This window comes from Eretmochelys imbricata, chromosome 1 (genome assembly GCF_965152235.1).
Source record: "Eretmochelys imbricata isolate rEreImb1 chromosome 1, rEreImb1.hap1, whole genome shotgun sequence".
Lineage (NCBI taxonomy): Eukaryota > Metazoa > Chordata > Testudines > Cheloniidae > Eretmochelys > Eretmochelys imbricata.
Genome location: NC_135572.1, coordinates 353,160,667 through 353,178,628, shown reverse-complemented (window position 1 = coordinate 353,178,628; position 17,962 = coordinate 353,160,667). Strand labels below are relative to the sequence as shown.

At 42.7% G+C, this 17,962-nt stretch overlaps 1 protein-coding gene across 5 annotated transcripts in view; it reads right to left on the bottom strand.

Annotated features, from left to right (window-relative positions):
• EXOC4 (exocyst complex component 4) overlaps positions 1-17,962 on the bottom strand; it is a 595,663-nt gene that overhangs the window by 153,065 nt on the left and 424,636 nt on the right. For all 5 annotated transcript variants that reach the window (XM_077837141.1, XM_077837147.1, XM_077837165.1 and 2 more), the window contains exon 11: positions 8,929-9,148. In XM_077837141.1, the coding sequence (XP_077693267.1) occupies positions 8,929-9,148 (220 nt within the window). The remainder of the gene's footprint in view (positions 1-8,928; positions 9,149-17,962) is intronic.

The following is a 17,962-nucleotide window of genomic DNA, read 5'->3' as shown; positions in this document are numbered from 1 at the left end:
TCCACAGAGCCAGTTATCTCATCATAGAAGGCAATTAGATTAGTCAGGCATGACTTGCCCTTGGTGAATCCATGCTGACTGTTCCTGATCACTTTCCTCTCCTCTAAGTGCTTCGGAATTGACTCCTTGAGGACCTGCTCCATGATTTTTCCAGGGACTGAGGTGAGGCTGACTGGCCTGTAGTTCCCAGGATCCTCCTTCTTCCCTTTTTTAAAGATGGGCACTACATTAGCCGCTTTCCAGTCGTCCGGGACTTCCCCCGATCGCCATGAGTTTTCAAAGATAATGGCCAATGGCTCTGCAATCACATCCGCCCAACTCCTTTAGCACTCTCGGATGCTGCACATCCAGCCTCATGGACTGGTGCATGTCCAGCTTTTCTAAATAGTCCCAAACCACTTCTTTCTCCACATAGGGCTGGTTACCTCCTCCCCATGATGTGCTGCCCAGTGCAGTAGTCTGGGAGCTGACCCTGTTCGTGAAGACAGAGGTAAAAAAAGCATTGAGTACATTAGCTTTTTCCACATCCTCTGTCACTAGGTTGCCTCCCTCATTCAGTAAGGGGCCCACACTTTCCTTGGCTTTCTTCTTGTTGCTAACATACCTGAAGAAACCCTTCTTGTTACTCTTAACATCCGTCATTACCTGCAACTCCAGGTGTGATTTAGCCTTCCTGATTTCATTCCTACATGCCCGAGCAATATTTTTATACTCTTCCCTGGTCATTTGTCCAATCTTTCACTTCTTGTAAGCTTCTTTTTTGTGTTTAAGATCAGGAAGGATTTCACTGTGAAGCCAAGCTGGTTGCCTGCCATATTTACTATTCTTTCTACACATCGGGATGGTTTGTCCCTGTAACCTCAATAAGGATTCTTTAAAATACAGCCAGCTCTCCTGGACTCCTTTCCCCCTCATGTCATTCTGCCCATCAGTTCCCTGAGGGAGTCAAAGTCTGCTTTTCTGAAGTCCAGCGTCCGTATTCTGCTGCTCTCCTTTCTTCCCTGTGTCAGGATCCCGAACTCGACCCTCCCATGCTCACTGCCTTCCAGGTTCCCATCCACTTTTGCTTCCCTTACTAATTCTTCCCGGTTTGTGAGCAGCAGGACAAGAAGAGCTCTGCCCCTAGTTGGTTCCTCCAGCACTTGCACCAGGAAATTGTCCCCTAGACTTTCCAAAAATGTCCTGGATTGTCTGTGCACTGCTGTATTGCTCTCCCAGCAGATATCAGCGTGATTGAAGTCTCCCATGAGAACCAGGGCCTGCGATCTAGTAACTTCTGTCAGTTGCCAGAAGAAAGCCTCGTCCACCTCATCCCCCTGGTCCGGTGGTCTACTGCAGACTCCCACCACGACATCACCCTTGTTGCTCACACTTCTAAACTTAATCCAGAGACTCTCAGGTTTTTCTGCAGCTTCATACCAGAACTCTGAGCAGTCCTACTGCTCTCTTACATACTATGCAACTCCCCCACCTTTTCTGCCCTGCCTGTCCTTCCTGAACAGTTTATATCCATCCATGACAGTACTCCAGCCATGTGAGTTATCCCACCAAGTCTCTGTTATTCCAATCACATCATAATTCCTTGACTGTGCCAGGACTTCCAGTTCTCCCTGCTTGTTTCCCAGGCTTCTTGCATTTGTGTATAGGCACTTGAGATAACTCGCTGATCCCTTCTCAGTATGAGGCAGGAGCCCACCCCTCTCACATGCTCCTGCTCGTGCTTCCTCCCGGTATTCCACTTCCCCACTTACCTCAGGGCTTTGGTCTCCTTCCTCCGGTGAATCTAGTTTAAGGCCCTCCTCACTAGGTTAGCCAGCCTGCTTGCGAAGATGCTCTTCCCTCTCTTCATTAGGTGGAGCCCGTCTCTGCCTAGCACTCCTCCTTCTTGGAACACCATCCCATGGTCAAAGAATCCAAAGCCTTCTCTCTGACACCACCTGCGTAGCCATTTGTTGACTTCCATGATTTGACGGTCTCTACCCAGGCCTTTTCCTTCCACGGGGAGGATGGACAAGAACACCACTTGCACCTCAAACTCCTTTATCCTTCTTCCCAAAGCCACGTAGTCTGCAGTGATCTGCTCAAGGTCATTCTTGGCAGTATCATTGGTGCCCACGTGGAGAAGCAGGAAGGGGTAGCGATCCGAGGGCTTGATGAGTCTCGGCAGTCTCTCCGTCACATTGTGAATCCTAGCTCCTGGCAAGCAGCAGACTTCTCGGTTTTCCCGGTCGGGGCGGCAGATAGATGACTCCGTCTCCCTGAGGAGAGAGTCCCCGACCACCACCACCCGCCTCCTTCTCTTGGGAGCGGTGGTCGTGGAACCCCCAACCCTAGGACAGTGCATCTCATGCCTTCCAATTGGCGGATTCTCCCTCTGTTCCCTTCCCTCTGACGTATCATCTAGCCCACTCTCCGCATTAGTACCTATCTTTCTTACGCAGTGGGATAGTTTGCTCTTGTGCCCTTAATAATGTCTCTTTGAAAAACTGCCAACTCTCTTGAACTGTTTTTCCCTGTAGACTTGCTTCCCACGGGATCTTACCTACCAGCTTTGTGAGTTTGTTAAAGTCTGCATTCTTGAAATCCATTATCTTTATTGTGCTGTTTTCCCTCCCACCATTCTTTAGAATCATGAAATCTACTATTTCATGATCACTTTCACCTAAGCTGCCCTCCACTTTCAAATTCTCAACCAGTTCCTCCCTATTTGTCAAAATCAAATCTAGAACAGCTATCTCCTAGCAGCTTTCACCACCTTCTGAAATAAAAAAATTGTTTCCAATACATTCCAAGAACTTGTTGGCTAATCTATGCCCTACTATATTATTTTCCCAACAGATGTCTGGGTAGATGAAGTCCCCTATCACCACCAAGTCCTGTGCTTTGGATGATTTTGTTATTAGAAATTAGATGGACACATTGGTAATCTCTTTGAGTCATAAATTCAAATCTTTCTGGGGCTGGAATTGGCCAAAAGTTATTACCATGTGATACACATTTGGTGGCCTAAATAAAAAGAGATGGTGGTGGAACCTAGGTAGCTAATCAAGTATCTCTAGACATTTCGTTAACTGGCAATCTCATGATGAGAGTCAGGACTGAACGGACAATAGAGACTGACCTCTAGATTCATTCCTACTTCTGTCCCCTTTTGGTCAAGTTTGAAGCACATTAGTGGGATGGTTTGAAGAAGCTAAGACTACTGTTATGGAGGCGTGGGAGGGGATGGGGGGCGGGAGGCAAAAGTGGGAGGGGAATGTTCCTATACTGGGGATAAAGAAAATAATTCAGCATGATGGCTTGCCATGCCAGTATGTCCACATAAATCCTTATGAACTTATCAACTCAATCCGTTCTCCCGTCTATGCTTTACTGAATATGCGTGTGAACTTGTTTTTTTAAAATAAAACAAATCAATTGTAACATTTTGCCTTAAACTAGCAATAGCATTTAGACCATGCTGTGGTCACATGATCTGTCTCAATGCAGAGCATAAATGCTTCCAGAAGACATAGCAGTATGTTGAGGGAGCAAGAATCAGTGTAAAGAAATACTCAAGTGAATAGGAAGATTCTCCATTGAGAGGGAATTTTGTCTAGTGGTTCAAACAGGAGACTGGGAACCGGACTCCTGGATTCTATTTACAGCTCTGCCACTGCTCAAAATGTGACCTTGAACATACTTCAACCGCTTGGTGTCTTAGTTCTCCCATCTGCAAAAATGGATGCCACCTGCCACACAGGGTGTAACTATTTGTAAAGCACTTTGATACTCTTGAGGCACCGTGTCATTGTAAAATATTATTAGAATTTATTGATTAGAATTACAGGTGCTTCCTCAAAGGTTATGTTCACCAAGAAATTCAAATTGACCAGCCACAGTTGTAGCCTAATAGATTTTGATTCCTGCTGCAAGTGGTCCTTAAAGACGACTAATTTGTTTACACTAATAATAAAGAAATCCACTTTGAACCAATGTGTGCAACAACCACCACAGTTGAATGCCACTCATTGCGATCATTCTTCTTACTAACATGCCGTAATTTGACAGGATGAAAACAATGTGCCATTGCTGTTGGTAATGTTTCCTCAGGAAAGTCACAAGTGATCCTGGCAGTGACTCAGCTTAGCGTGCGAGATAATCAGTCCAGGCAACGGGTAATTATCTCAAGCAAGTCATTATCCAGCAAGCAGCTGTGCACTCAGATTTCTGAATGAGACTTTAACTAGATTTTCAGCAATCAGCCCTTTGTCAGAAACTTTTATGCCCTGCCATATAAGACAAATTATGCTGCTATGATACATGGTAGTAAATGCATATGCCTTAAAGGCCAATTTCAGTCTGGCTTGTAGTGTATACCAGGAGTTGTAAAGACCAAACAGCAAGAAACACTTTTCACTGGGCATAAACTGTGAAACATGTTTGAAACTGCATTTCCAAAGTAATTGTTGGTAGTGGCCACCTTGCTGAAAAGATCTATCATTTTTGATGTTGACAGCATGGGAACAGGATATAAGAAGTTGTCAAGCTGTTTTCATCCTGATTTAATACTAATTTAAACAACTGTAGCATGAACGTTAATGCAGAATATTTGACAACAATTTAGTTTTTTGTTCATGACTGTTCTGGCAGTATTAAAAGGGGAGTGATTAACAAAATCTTCCATTTGACTATAGAATAATGGCTAAAAAGTACTTAATGAGGCCCTATTCATAGTTAAGCGCAATATTTTTAATGGGCTATTACAATGTTTTTAGCTTAATCATTGTAGAATTACATCACTAATTTGAGAGGGACATGATGGGTTAGGATGGCAGAAAACCTTTCCCCTATGATGGAGGTCTTTGCTTCAAACATCTCAAGGTGAACTATGCAAAGGGAGTGGATGGTTCTTTATAGTTCTTAAACCAGTTCCTAGTGAATCTGTGTCTACATCATAAAACTACCACCATGACTAGCCCCTTTGCATACATCTTCACAGCAACTAGACACCCTTGTTTGGCCTGCGTCAGCCAACTAGGGCTCGTGGGGCTTGGGCTGTGGGGCTATTTCACTCCTGTGCAGACTTCTGGGCTCGGCCAGAGCTCGAGCTCTGGGCCCCTCCCACTTCGCAGGGTCTAGTTGACCCTGTGTCTAGTTACTGTGTAGACATACCCTTTGTGGTAAGCCTCAATAAAAGTACTAAGGATTGACAAATTATAGAAACTGAATGAGAAATCACAATCCAGTCCGTCTCTTCAACCTCAAATGGACCTTAAGCAAATTCACATGCCTTCAGAGGAGGCAGGCATATATCGTATCATCTTGCTAAGAATCCAAAACAAATTTGGAAGGTTAACAGCTTTAATGGCCCTGATCCAAAGCCTACACTCTGATATGACCAAATAGAATTATCAGCTCTTGATAAGGTCATCTGCTTGGGCAGACTGATTTGGGTTTCTTATCCATTCTAGAGACTAACCAATTTATTCCGAAAGCTTATGCTCAAATAAATTGGTTAGTCTCTAAGGTGCCACAAGTACTCCTTTTCTTTTTGCGAATACAGACTAACACGGCTATTACTCTGAAACTTATCCATTCTAATTCTCACAAGCAAGTTACTGATGTGAAAGAGAAAGAGAAAAAGCAAGATACTCAAGGAATGCCCACAACAATAATCTGCATTTTTTCCTATACAACTCAAATGGACTTGACTGGTGATGCTGTTTCAAGCCATCTAGTCTTGAACTTAAATCACTCTGCCTTGTATTACATCTTTTTATTTCAGTTTTAATACAGTTTTTCTGCCCCTGAAGCCAGCAGACCAGGCTTGAAATGTGATTTTCCACTACCGACTGAAAGTCAAGTCTCAAAGGATTTCGCTGCTCACAACCAACCATGTATATTTCCTCTTTCATTTGGAACCTGTGAAAGTGAGGAACTATTAGTACCAGAGACAGCCATAGGATGAGAAAGTATCATGCAAAACTTCCACCAGTGCAGATACACCTCACTGTTGAACTATACCACACTCTGGCCAACCCAGATCTGCTAATGCTTTTCATGGATTCCAAGTTTCCAAGGCCAGAAGGGACCCTTGTGATCATCTAGTCTGACCTGCATAATACAAGCTATAGAACTTCTCCAGAATCATTCCTAGAGCAGATCTTTGGGAACAAAATCCAATCCTGATTTTAAAATTGTCTGTGTTGGAGAACCCACCACAACACTTGGTAAATTGTTCCAATGGTTCATTACTCTTAATTTTAAAAATTTACTTATTTCCAGTCTGAATTCGTCTAGCTTCAATTTTCAGCCATTGGATCATATACCTTTCTCTCCTAGATTGAAGAGCCCATTACTAAATATATGATCCCCATGTAAGTACTTACAGACTATAATAAAGTCACCCCTTAGCCTTCTCTATGTTAAACTGAATAGATTCAGCTCCTTGAGTGTAACACTATCAGGCAGACATCCAAGGATCACATTAGCCCTTTTGGCCACAGCATTGAAGTAGGAGCTCATGTTCAAATGATTATCCACCATGACTCTCAAATCTTTTTCTGAGTAGCTCCTTCCTTGGATAAAGTCTCATATCCTGTAAGTCTGGTCGATGTTCTTTGTTCTTCTATGTATACACTTACATTTAGCCGTATTAAAACCCATATTGTTTGCTTGTACCCAGCTTCCCAAGCGAGCCAGATCGCTCTGCATTTGCTTCCTAGTTCTGAACTATAAAAACTCCAAATAGTCTAATGGAAGGTTCTTCACACAACTCTGTTTATGTTTCATGATCCTGCCTTGCAGCTTGCCTGCTATTGCAGTCCTGCTATTACATCTCAGTTCTGATCTGTAACATTTCTGCTGTTCCAAAGCTAGGATGAGATTCACCAAAGTTATCTTCAGCTCACGTAAGGATCTGAATTCAGAAGTCCAGAGTTAAAAAGCTACTCCAAAGGTGCCCCTGCTCCCCGTCATTTTCCATATGCTCATTTAACAATCACGGCTGCTCTTTGGGCTGGAACAATGGTATTTTGTGACATTATATATGAGGGACATGTTATTGATAATACATTAGGTCCCCTGGTCTTGCAAATGGAGGCTGGCAGGTGACTGTAAAAGATTCACATTGCAGGGAAGAGAAATCCATGTTAAAAACCTAGGAGTTGGAGATGTTGTGCTGCCCCAAAATATTCTAATGTGAGGAGGAGAGTTTCCAAAGCAGCTAAGGCAACGTTTCTGAATCTTTTTGAACCAGGGACCGGCTTGCTGCCTTCCTAAACTGTGTCAGGGAGATCTCAGGGACCCACCAGGAGGCTGCCTGCTCCCTTTCTAAACTGTGTCAGGGAAATCTAGGGGACTGGCAAGGAGGCTGCCGTGGACTAGCGCTGGTCCACAGACCGGTGGTTGAGAAACACTGATCTAAGGGACTTGCACGCCTAAATCCCTCTAGGCACTTTTGAAAATCGTTCCCCTGACTCTAGCTTTCATTTGTTTGTGATAGTTTAAATAAATTCTAAACTTGTTGGAGACGCAGCAACTCAAATTCATTGTACTTGGATCAATTGACTGGTGGTATTTGTCTTGAAGATCATTAGTATGAACAACAAAACATGAAATATAGACTGCTAGAGACTGTTTTCACAATTAATCTTTTCTAAACTAAAATATAAATTGCAAATACATGACAGTGATACATATTATGTAGGCACTTGGACAGCACTTTTGACCTTCAAAGAACATTTCAAATATTAGTCAGTCCTCAAAATACCCCTGCCATGTGCAGGGATGCTGGAACAATTTGTATAGTGGGGGTGCTGAGAGCCATCAAACCAAACTGTATACCTTGTATATAATGGAAATCGCTTCAGGTCAGGGGGTGCGGCAGCGTCCGCTGCATCTGTAGTTCCAGCACCTATGGTCATGTGTACAAGTAATAATGTGTCCATTTTATAGATGGGATAAGTGAGGCGGAGAAGTTAAATTACTTGAAAATGGCCATGAGAGGAGTCAATATCAGAGCCAGGGTTAGAACTCAGTTCTGGCCTCCCAGTCCTGTGCACTAGACATCACACCAGACCTCCCAAAGGGCCTCTGTAGTATTTCGTTATCACCCAACGAAGGAGAAAAAATAGGTTTACTACAGTCCCTACTAGTCCTTATGAGACTGATAAAGAACTGTTCCAATCAAGCATTTGTCCCATTTAAATATTGTAACCTTTAAGGCAAATTTCTTAACAACAAAATATTGTTTAGTAAGCTTGAAATGTTCTAAGATTTGCAAGCATCCCCAGTTTCCAAATGTCAGACACAAGTTAATACTGTATTAAAAAAAAAAAAACCCTTGTAGCAAATATTTTAAGAAAATACTTCATGATGTTGTTTATTGGATGATTACATCATCTGGACTCCTTGTGAAAGTGCCACGCTATGGCCCAGGAAGAAGAATAAGCCCTACCACCAGATTAGTGCACTATAATGGGTGAGATGCAATTAACTCCAGGGTTGGCGGTGTGATTTACCCTCCTGTACAGGCAAAACATAGGTGTAACTTGATGGGTGGGTGTTGGAGACAGTAGGAAAAATGCAAGGGGAGCAACACAGGAGTGAAAGCTGGTTTCAAAACGAAGGCGAGGTAAGGAAGTCATTCAAATCAGAGCCAGGTGTGTCAAGTAATAGTCCCTGCGAAGGAGAGAGCTAAGGACGACGAGGGAGAGATTGTGTCATGTTTGGTTACCTCCTCCCTCCATGCACCAATGCAAAAGTTAGGGAGTACAAAACAGTAAATAGGTAAAAGCCACCAAATCAAGGGGACTTAATATCGGAGGGCATGTGTAGTTTGCAAAACATCTCTCTAAAAAACAAATTGCACACTGCTTCTGCTGCCAATACAGCCACAGGCATGGGACAACAGAAAAACGCTGGCGAATCGCTCAGCTTGGTTACCTGAAGAAGAGGCCGTTGCACTCCTAGCATCTTCATGGTGTCCGCATTGGCCAATATCTTCAGGGGGTCAGATGCCTTGGTGACACCTTCTATCTCTTTGTTGATCTCTGCTAGGACTTGATTAAGGAAGATGTTCTTGATGTACATGGTGAGGAACTCCCGGAGCGGACATTGTTTGGTTGGGCCAAGGCCCAGGGCGTGCTCAATCTCCTGAATAAATCTAAAATATAAAAAGGGAAATCATACTTAGTCACACAATACAATTACCATGAGCTACACACTGTAACGTCCCAAGCATACAGCTAGTGGGAGAACATAGGGTCAACCATGGGAGCTGGCGGGGAAGAGTTGTAAGATTCAGAGGCAATGGAGTTCTAACAGAGTGCACTGGACACAGGCAGGACTCCTGAGTTTATCCCCCCGCTATGACCTTGACAGTACCCAATTTGAAATACCTTAAAGGCTCCTGATCCTCAGAATGGGCTGGGAATCCACTTAAAATGGAGGCACCCAAAATCATTAGTCACTTTTGAAAATTCTGACCTGCATGTGAACTTGGGCAAATCATTTATTTTGCCTGTCCATGACTCAGTTTCCCTTTCTGTAAAATGGGGATAATGATGTTCCACTTTATTTCTAACAATAACAATCCCTCACTCTGAAATGGCGCTTTTCATCAGCAGATCTCAAAGCACTTTACAAAGGAGTTTAGTATCATTGTTCCCATTTTATAGACAGGGAAAGTGAGAAACAGACAGGTGACATGACATGCCATGCCCAAAGTCACCCAGCCAGGCTGAGAACCAGGTATAGAATCCAGATCTCCTGTGTTCCAGTCCAGAGCTCTATCCACTTGGGCACAGTGCCCCATCTAATGCACTGATTGATCCCTGGAAGCAAAATGCTGTATATGTGCTATGTATTTTTATTTTATTCCAGGAGAAGTGATTGGATCACATTCACGGCATGCAGAAGGCATGCTACCTTTTCCCAAATATCCCCGCCCCCCTTAATGTCCCACCCTCCTAAAAAATTTCAGCATCTCCTTCATCAACACATCTGTATTTCACTGACATAATTTGCTTGGCCAAGTCAGCCGCTTCTTCCAGGAACCACCTCCTCTCACATCAATAAAGTGACACCCTCAAGGCAAAGATGGTTTATTGGATTTACATCCAAAATGACTGAAGTGAAAGTCATTTTTTTCTTTATTTCTTGAAGTGATGAGAACAACAACAACAGAAGTCACAATTAATTGATTTATCAATCTATAGTACTTGTATGGCTCCCACTACGGCAGTATCTGTGCACCTTACAGGCTTTAATGTATTTACGCTCACCACACCCTGGTGATGCAGGGCAGTGCTACTAACTCTGTTTTGGGGGGGGGGGGGGGGGAGGGGGGAATTGAGGCACGGAGAGACAAAATGATACACCAAAGGTCACACAGGAAACCTTTGGTGGAGCTGGGATTTGAACCTAAGTCTCCCAAGTCAGTCCCTTAACCACTGGGCCATCCCTCCTCTGCATGGGAAGGATTTTTTGAACGGAGGCATTTCTGACATTTCCAGCATTTATCAGTGACTTCTTAGCAGTTACTATGCCCCCAAACAGATCAATATGATTTTCTTAATTGTCCATATTTTCTACTTCCACATGTAGTTCTCTAGATGAGGTAACTTCTCTTAGCAGGATTGATAGAGTGTCCCCTGTCAATTTCAGCAGCATGATTTCTATCAGATTTAAACCATTTGTTCCCTAATGCTTACACTCTGCTGATTTCATCAGTCTAAAACGACACATATGGGGTGAGGCATCATCTGCATGGGGACCCATTCACTCTGATAACTTTGAAAATTCACTCAACTGTCAGAGCTGCAGTGCGACTTCCCCCAGCAAAAAGCACAAGGAAAGAAACACAAAGGAAGGCAACTCCCTTGTTTGCACAGATTGATAAAGCGAATAAAGTTATCCACCAGAGAAATTGCAGAGTCATGCAGAGAGAGAGAGGCAGAAGAGGCCTATCTCTGAAATAACACACCCAATGTCACCAACTTCTGTGGACTGACATTTACGGACGTCTTCAACGGATGCTTGTCACGATTAAGCTGTGACCTACTGTGCCTTTATATTTGTTCCTGTATCTATTTGCAATGTTCATATCACTCTTTATATGGATACCCTTCTTTATACAGGGCTTCTTACAGAGCATTTCTGATCTGGAAAGTAATTTTAGAAATAAGAATTAACCTTTCCGATGCCCCTAGTTGTATCCTTGTTTTACAGATAAGGAAAGCAAGGCAGAGTGCCTTGTTCCACAAATGCATATGCGCATGCTAAGCTTTAAGCAGATGAATACTGCCATGGAGGTCAAAGGGACTACTCACATGTTTACAATTTGAGCATGTGTGTAACTGTCTGTAGGATTGGGGTGTAAATGACTTGCTGAAGGCCACAGGAAGAGTTGGTATCAGACCCAGGATTAGACGCAGAATTCTTGGCTCTCAGCCTTGTGCATTAATTTCTATCCCAAAACTCTCCTAAGAACTCCCACTTCAACCACCGGAGACCTTGTCTACATGAGGAAACTACACCAGGTTAGGTAACCATGTGTTCTAATATTATGTGATTTCTTGGCACAGATAGGGCGACAGTGGCTCATTATCATTCAGTAAGGACCAGAAGCATGTCCACGGTGCTTTAAGGGATTTATATTTTACTTGATGCGAACTGTAAAGTAATCACAGTGCATGTGAATGCTGACAGGCAGAGATGATTTAGGGAGTGTGAAACTTAACGACTACTCAGCAAAGCTTCCAAGAACAATGGTCTAAAACTAAGGAAAGAAAGTTCAAGCTAAGTATTAGAGAAAAGTTATTAAGAGCCAAAGCAAATACTCAGTGGAATGGATGACTGAGGGATATGGTTGAGGAACCATCACTGCAAATATTCAAGGACAGTAGGATTAAATGATATTAAACTGAAATTTTCACTGGTTCAAAAGACTCCATTAAAGTAAGTGGGGATTTTGCATGAGAAAAGACTGAGTAAAAACTTAATAAGGATGTCTGAATACATCTCAAAGGGAACAGCTAAGCAGTGTGGGTGGATGCTATAAGTGATTTTCCCCTGCCCTCACTATTTATGATCTCACTAAAAAACTGATCTCATGGAAAATATATGACACACAAAACCCCCTATATTAAAAGAACATTATTAAGGTTGCTAAGTCAGGCACTCAAAAGGGAGGGAACGTCAGAATGAAGGTTATTTGTACAACATTAGTTTGGCCCCCTTGCCAGTATGCATTATGATGTGGTCTTCAATTACATGCTCACGTACAATTTTTTTCACAGGTTTCCTCCCTCCTTCAGTGAACGAGATGGCCCCTCTCTGGGAATGAATCAAGGTCGTGTACTCAACAGCAGGGTTGGAACCTCAAGCTCTGAGGCTTGAGTTAATGGAATAACAGATAGCAGTAGTTGGTTGTCATCCTCTGTGTGGATCAGCACTAGCGAGGGATGGAGCACTTTTCCAGTGCATTTCACAGATGGTTGCTAACAGCAGAAGAACGATGAGACTCAGGATCCTTGGGTTCCCTTCCAGGCTCTAGAGGGGCATGTGATCTAATGGGTACAGACTTGTCTGCCCACTGCCCCCAAATGTGATCCCTGCTACTCCACTACCACCAGTCTGTCCTTGTGACCCAGTCTGGTCACTTTCACCCCATGGCTTGTCCCAGGCCCATTCTCCTTACCTAATCCAGCCCCAATCTCAGACTCCTTGCCCAACAAATCCTCGGTCTCATTCTTCTGGACTCCCTGACCCAGTCCCAGTCGCCACCCATATTTAGTCCCAATCTGCTTGCCCCACCTACTCCCTGTTCCTGCCAGCTCCCCAGCCGCGTCTCCTCAGTCTCCATGCCCAGCCAATCCCTGTTTCTCCCCACCCACGTCCTTAATTGATCTGTCTATCTCACAGCAATAGGGTGGCCAGGTGACCAGTTTCTGACAGAAAAGTTTGGTCGAAAAGGGCACCTGACCAGACATGCAAAGTCTGGTTACTGCGGGCGGGGAGGTGCCAGGTCACCACCCCCACCAGCTCCTACTCAGCCGGGGCTGCCTCCTACCTGCATTGGGAGGCTGCAGCTCCCAGCCCTGGCTCTGCAGGCTAGTCCCTCCTGCCCTAGGTAGAGGGGAGGAGGGGGGAAGAATGGAAACACAGCGAGAGAGGGGAGGAGGGAAGAAGAGCGACGGGGCCAGGGCCTTGAGGGAAGAGGCAGGGCAGGGGTTGGCAACCCTACCCAGCAACCTGGCCACCAGTCACCCCTCCGCCCACATTCCCTGTCCTCCCTGTGCCATTCTTCCTTCTGACCCTTCTCCATTTGACTTAGGCAGCTTCATCCCCCACAGACCTGGGCCCAGCAGGGGTATGTCCCATTGAGAGCTCAGGAAAGAGAGTCTTCCCACTCTCAGTTCAGATGGCTGGACCTGAACAGCTTGAAACAGCCAAGAGCTGCAATTTCAGGGAAAGTCCTACTCAGCTCCCAGCCTGACCGATAATATTTTATAGACAGACAGGCATGTATATACACTATTATTTATTTCAGTTTATGACAATATCTATCTGAACTCTAGGCACTTTCTGATCTTTACAACAGACATGAGACGTTTGACTGAATGACCATCATAATTAAATAAATATCTTCACAGGAATGCCTTCCAAAAATCCTCCTCACTCAACTCACCCCCTCAGTCATCCCACCCAGAGAAGAGGATAAGAAATGTCATTTTGAGTGAAAAACTCACCAAATATAAAACGGTTTAAAAATTAAATCATTGAAAACTTCTGACTCTGGATTAAAACCCTCAAATGAGGCACAGCCAAGTGTGTGATGCACACATGACTGTGTGCCAATGGGCCTCTGGAATCAGATGCATTTCCATAAATCCAAATAAAAAAACCCATAAGAAATCATCATGATGGTGAAAATGGCTCAATGATACATCATTTCAACAGTTACTATTTTCGTTTCATTCTCCGAAGAGTGAGATTTTAGATACACTTTGCTGCCAAACAGGACCATAAAGAAGGGATGAAGCCTCAGAGGAAGAGGTTTGATTCAAACGGTCTGCTTAGATTGTTTTACTAGAAAAAGAACCCTTCAGATGCAATTTACAAGGGATTCAAGAAACACTATCAACAGCCTCATTTAAAACCATCTCTCACTGGCACATGAAAATTGAAGAAAAACCCATAAAGGTTAACACACTGTGGGGTGCATTCTCTTGATGGGTGAGAATAAGTCATATGGCGCATCAAGAACATTCCCCTAACACTTGGTAATTACACTTACTTAACATAACTGCATTCCTTCTTCTGTAAAATGCTCCAAAGCTTTCTCCAAATAAAAATGCAAACCAAGCACACCATCAGATGCTGGACCATGGTCACTGCATATACTCCAGGTTAATTGTCCAAAATCCTAATGAAGCTAAGTGGGATTCAACTGATCAGATATACATTTTTGTGAAATGTCTGCATGGGATGGAGATCCTGAAAAGATGAGGAAAAACGGAAATCTGCATCTCATATCCAATTCACAACCTGCACTTGCAGAGTAATATACAAATTTAACTTGTTTTATCTCTCTATGAAAGCATTTGAGGTGATTTGTGACTACAATTAAGTGTTCCCTGTAGACAGAAAAGCACTTTAGGTAAAATGAAGTGCCTTTTTGCAAATGACAGTCGTTTGGATTTTTTAAAAAAGCACATCATTTCAGAATATTTAAGTCATTCTAACTCCCAACTTTGATGGCTGCCTTACCTATGCTGTATGTGTTTTAAAAAGAAGATTGATTCAGAAACTTATATCATTCTTCTCATGCTTAGGTGTTTATTCCTTTTGTTATTAAACCTCTAATAAAAAGAAATGTAATTAAAAATATAGAAAATGCCTCACTGAATTCCAGTAACACCAGCAACTTCAGTTAAGCCTACCCTGATTTAACTAATGAAGCTATTATCCGAAAGTGCCCCCAAAACAAACAACTGGGTTGGATTTTCAAAAGCACCTAAATCACTTAGGAGCACAAGTCCCATTGAAAGTCAATAGGATTTGTACTCCTAAGTTACTTAGGTGCTTTTGAAAAACCTGCCTATTATCTATTAGCTAATCCCCACTCAACTTCTCCAGAATCATTTCATGTTTATTTCACTGTAGACTATTTTGTATTATTATAATTAATAATAATGTATGGTAGTTCCCATGATGTGGTAGGTGCTTTTCATACATTCAAGAAGGGACAGCATCAGCTAGGAGAAGATCACAATCTAAGGGTAGACAAATAGAGCAACTGACAGTACATACACAAATCTGTTCAATTCACTGTATGCAACACAGCAGAAGAGGGGTGTTTAAAAAGCTTTTCATTGTGAATGGCTTTCCCAAAATCATTTTCCAGCCTTTAAGGTAATTTTAGATTGATTAGGAGGAGGAATTAATAAACTGTGAAGTGTACGAGGTTGTGAAATAGGCACCCCCAGGAAGTGGTGGAAGCTTCATACTATTCAGAACAAGACTGTACAATGCATTGGAAAACATTCCCTAGGGACCAATCTTACAACAGCATAGTGGATAGACTAGGTGAGCCAGTAGAATTTTTGCATCCCTGATTTTCTGTACTTTCATTTCTACTTCACAGGTTGACACTTAAACTGCTTCCCTGTCGCCCTGTGTACATATTTATCTAATAACAAAATAAAATTTTGAAGTTTAACCCTAAAAACTGAAATAAGAGATGATTAAAACAAACTGGGTTATTCAGTCAATCCCCTTGCTGGTGCAGAATTGTTCCCTTCGTTACACTGTTGAATACTTTGTCTTGTCTACATTTTAATATCCCAAGTGGTGGGTGTTTTCAGCACTTCCCTTGATAAAATATTCCAAAGCTTGATAGATCTCACTATTGGGACGTTTTCTGTGATATTAAGTCTAAATTTCCTTCTCTTCATTTCATCCTGTTATGCCCCTGTGCCACCTTACACAATTTTTTCTTCCTCCTGGGTGATCACACCCTTCAGATACTTAATACATTATAGAACCTACACAGAGAACATCCTGCCAGACATCCTCTCTCCTTTATAACTAGGGGGACTCAGATCAAATGTCCCTATTGACTGCAGCTATGACAGTATGGCATGGGGAGAGAAGTGATTAAACAACATTCCATGAAACTGGTACTACGGAGCTGCTTATAATACACTCTGCTTACAATGAAATCATTGGCTTGCTTTTTTCCATCCCCCCAAAAAGCTATTTCATGTACTAAATTGGTTGACAAAACAATCTGGTTGGAATAGAACACAATTCTCAACACAATCCTCATTCCATTTCATCCTCCTATTCCTTTCTTTGCTCTTGAAGTGAAATCCCATTAAGGCTCTTGAAGTGTCAAGTGGTTCTGATCATTACATATGTATGTTGTATAATAAATACAATAAATATAAAACATCCACCATTGTGGGTACACCAGAGATCATTTGCCATTGAAGACCCATCAGTTGAGTAGATACTAAAATGATGGAATGCACAGTATTTCCACAGAAAAACTAGACCATTGGGAATTATTTTGATTACAGTATTAGCAGTTACCATTGAATTGATATATCTCTGGGGAAGGTGCTAATGATAAATACCTTAACCATATCAAAGATAAACCAGCTGTCTACATGAAAAGACTGTGTGAAGGGAATAGTACATAGGAAATGGAAGCCCAAGCTCTCATCTAGATGACAGAGCACAAGCTAACGGAAGGTGTAGGCACAACTCCTTGCTGGAGATCTGTCCATGATGGTCGTATTTAAAGCTTGTCAGCTTCCTCTGAGATAAATACTTAAGTTGACGTCAGTATCTGAAGGATTCCCTGGACTAACTATAGGATGTACCCAGGCAATGTGGCAAAATGTTGAGGTAACAGTTATTTAAGAAAACTGGCAAGCTTTAAGGGGAGACCACTAAATCTTAGGCATCTGTCATCCAAGTAACTAGGTGTCAATTTAATGTAAGTTAACTCTTCTGTGGTCTAAAGTAGTAGAGAGTGCAGAGACCTGTCTTCAAATCCTGGCTGAGGTCACCAGCTTCTGCCCATATCACAAAAGCAGTGCACATTTTGGCTGGGTGGCTAATCTCTGCTCAGTGCTGGGAAAACAGAGTTTGCCAGTCAAGACTAAAATACACCTGATAGAGAAGTATGGGAGAGGCTTATATACAGCATTTGCCCCTGTAATACATTGCAGTACCAGTTGGAATTGAACTTATGTTCAGTGAAACATGATGGGGCCGAATTCTGTAGGGTATTTTAGGCAATAGATTACCGTAATGGTCCCTTCCAGCCTGAAAATCTATCAAATCAGAAGTCCCTACTCAGGAAAAACAGTCACTGGCTTCAACAAGCTTTTTGGATGAGTAAATACTTCAGGATTTGTCCCTATAGCAGTATAAGGGAGGAAGGATGATGGTCTTGTGACTAAGGCACTATGATCCAGGCGGTTTGGATTCCATTACTTGTTCTATCACAGACTCCCTGTGTGACTCTTGGGCAAGTTTTCTCTCTCTCTGCCCCCATTTCCCATCTATAAAATGAGGGTAATAAGACTTCCTATCTTCCCAGGGGTACTGTGAGGATACATTTGTTAATGTTTGTGAGGTACTGAGATATTATGGTGATGGAGGCCACATGAGTACAGAGAATAAAAGGTGTATTTTACAATTAATTTGTGCTGAATCAGCTATTGTTTAGTAACTAGCTAATTCCTGCAGATCACAAATTTCTAGATTAGCTGAAATGCCTCTACGATAGAATACTGTTTCTTATATTGAATCAAAGTGGGGAGTATTGTTAGTGGTTAGAGCATAGGATGATTAGCCAGGGCTCCTTGGACCCAGGAACTCTGGATGTAAAAAGTATGAGCATTTACTGCCTAAGCTAAAGACCCCATGTTCCATAATTCAAAGGCTGTAGCCGATTCAT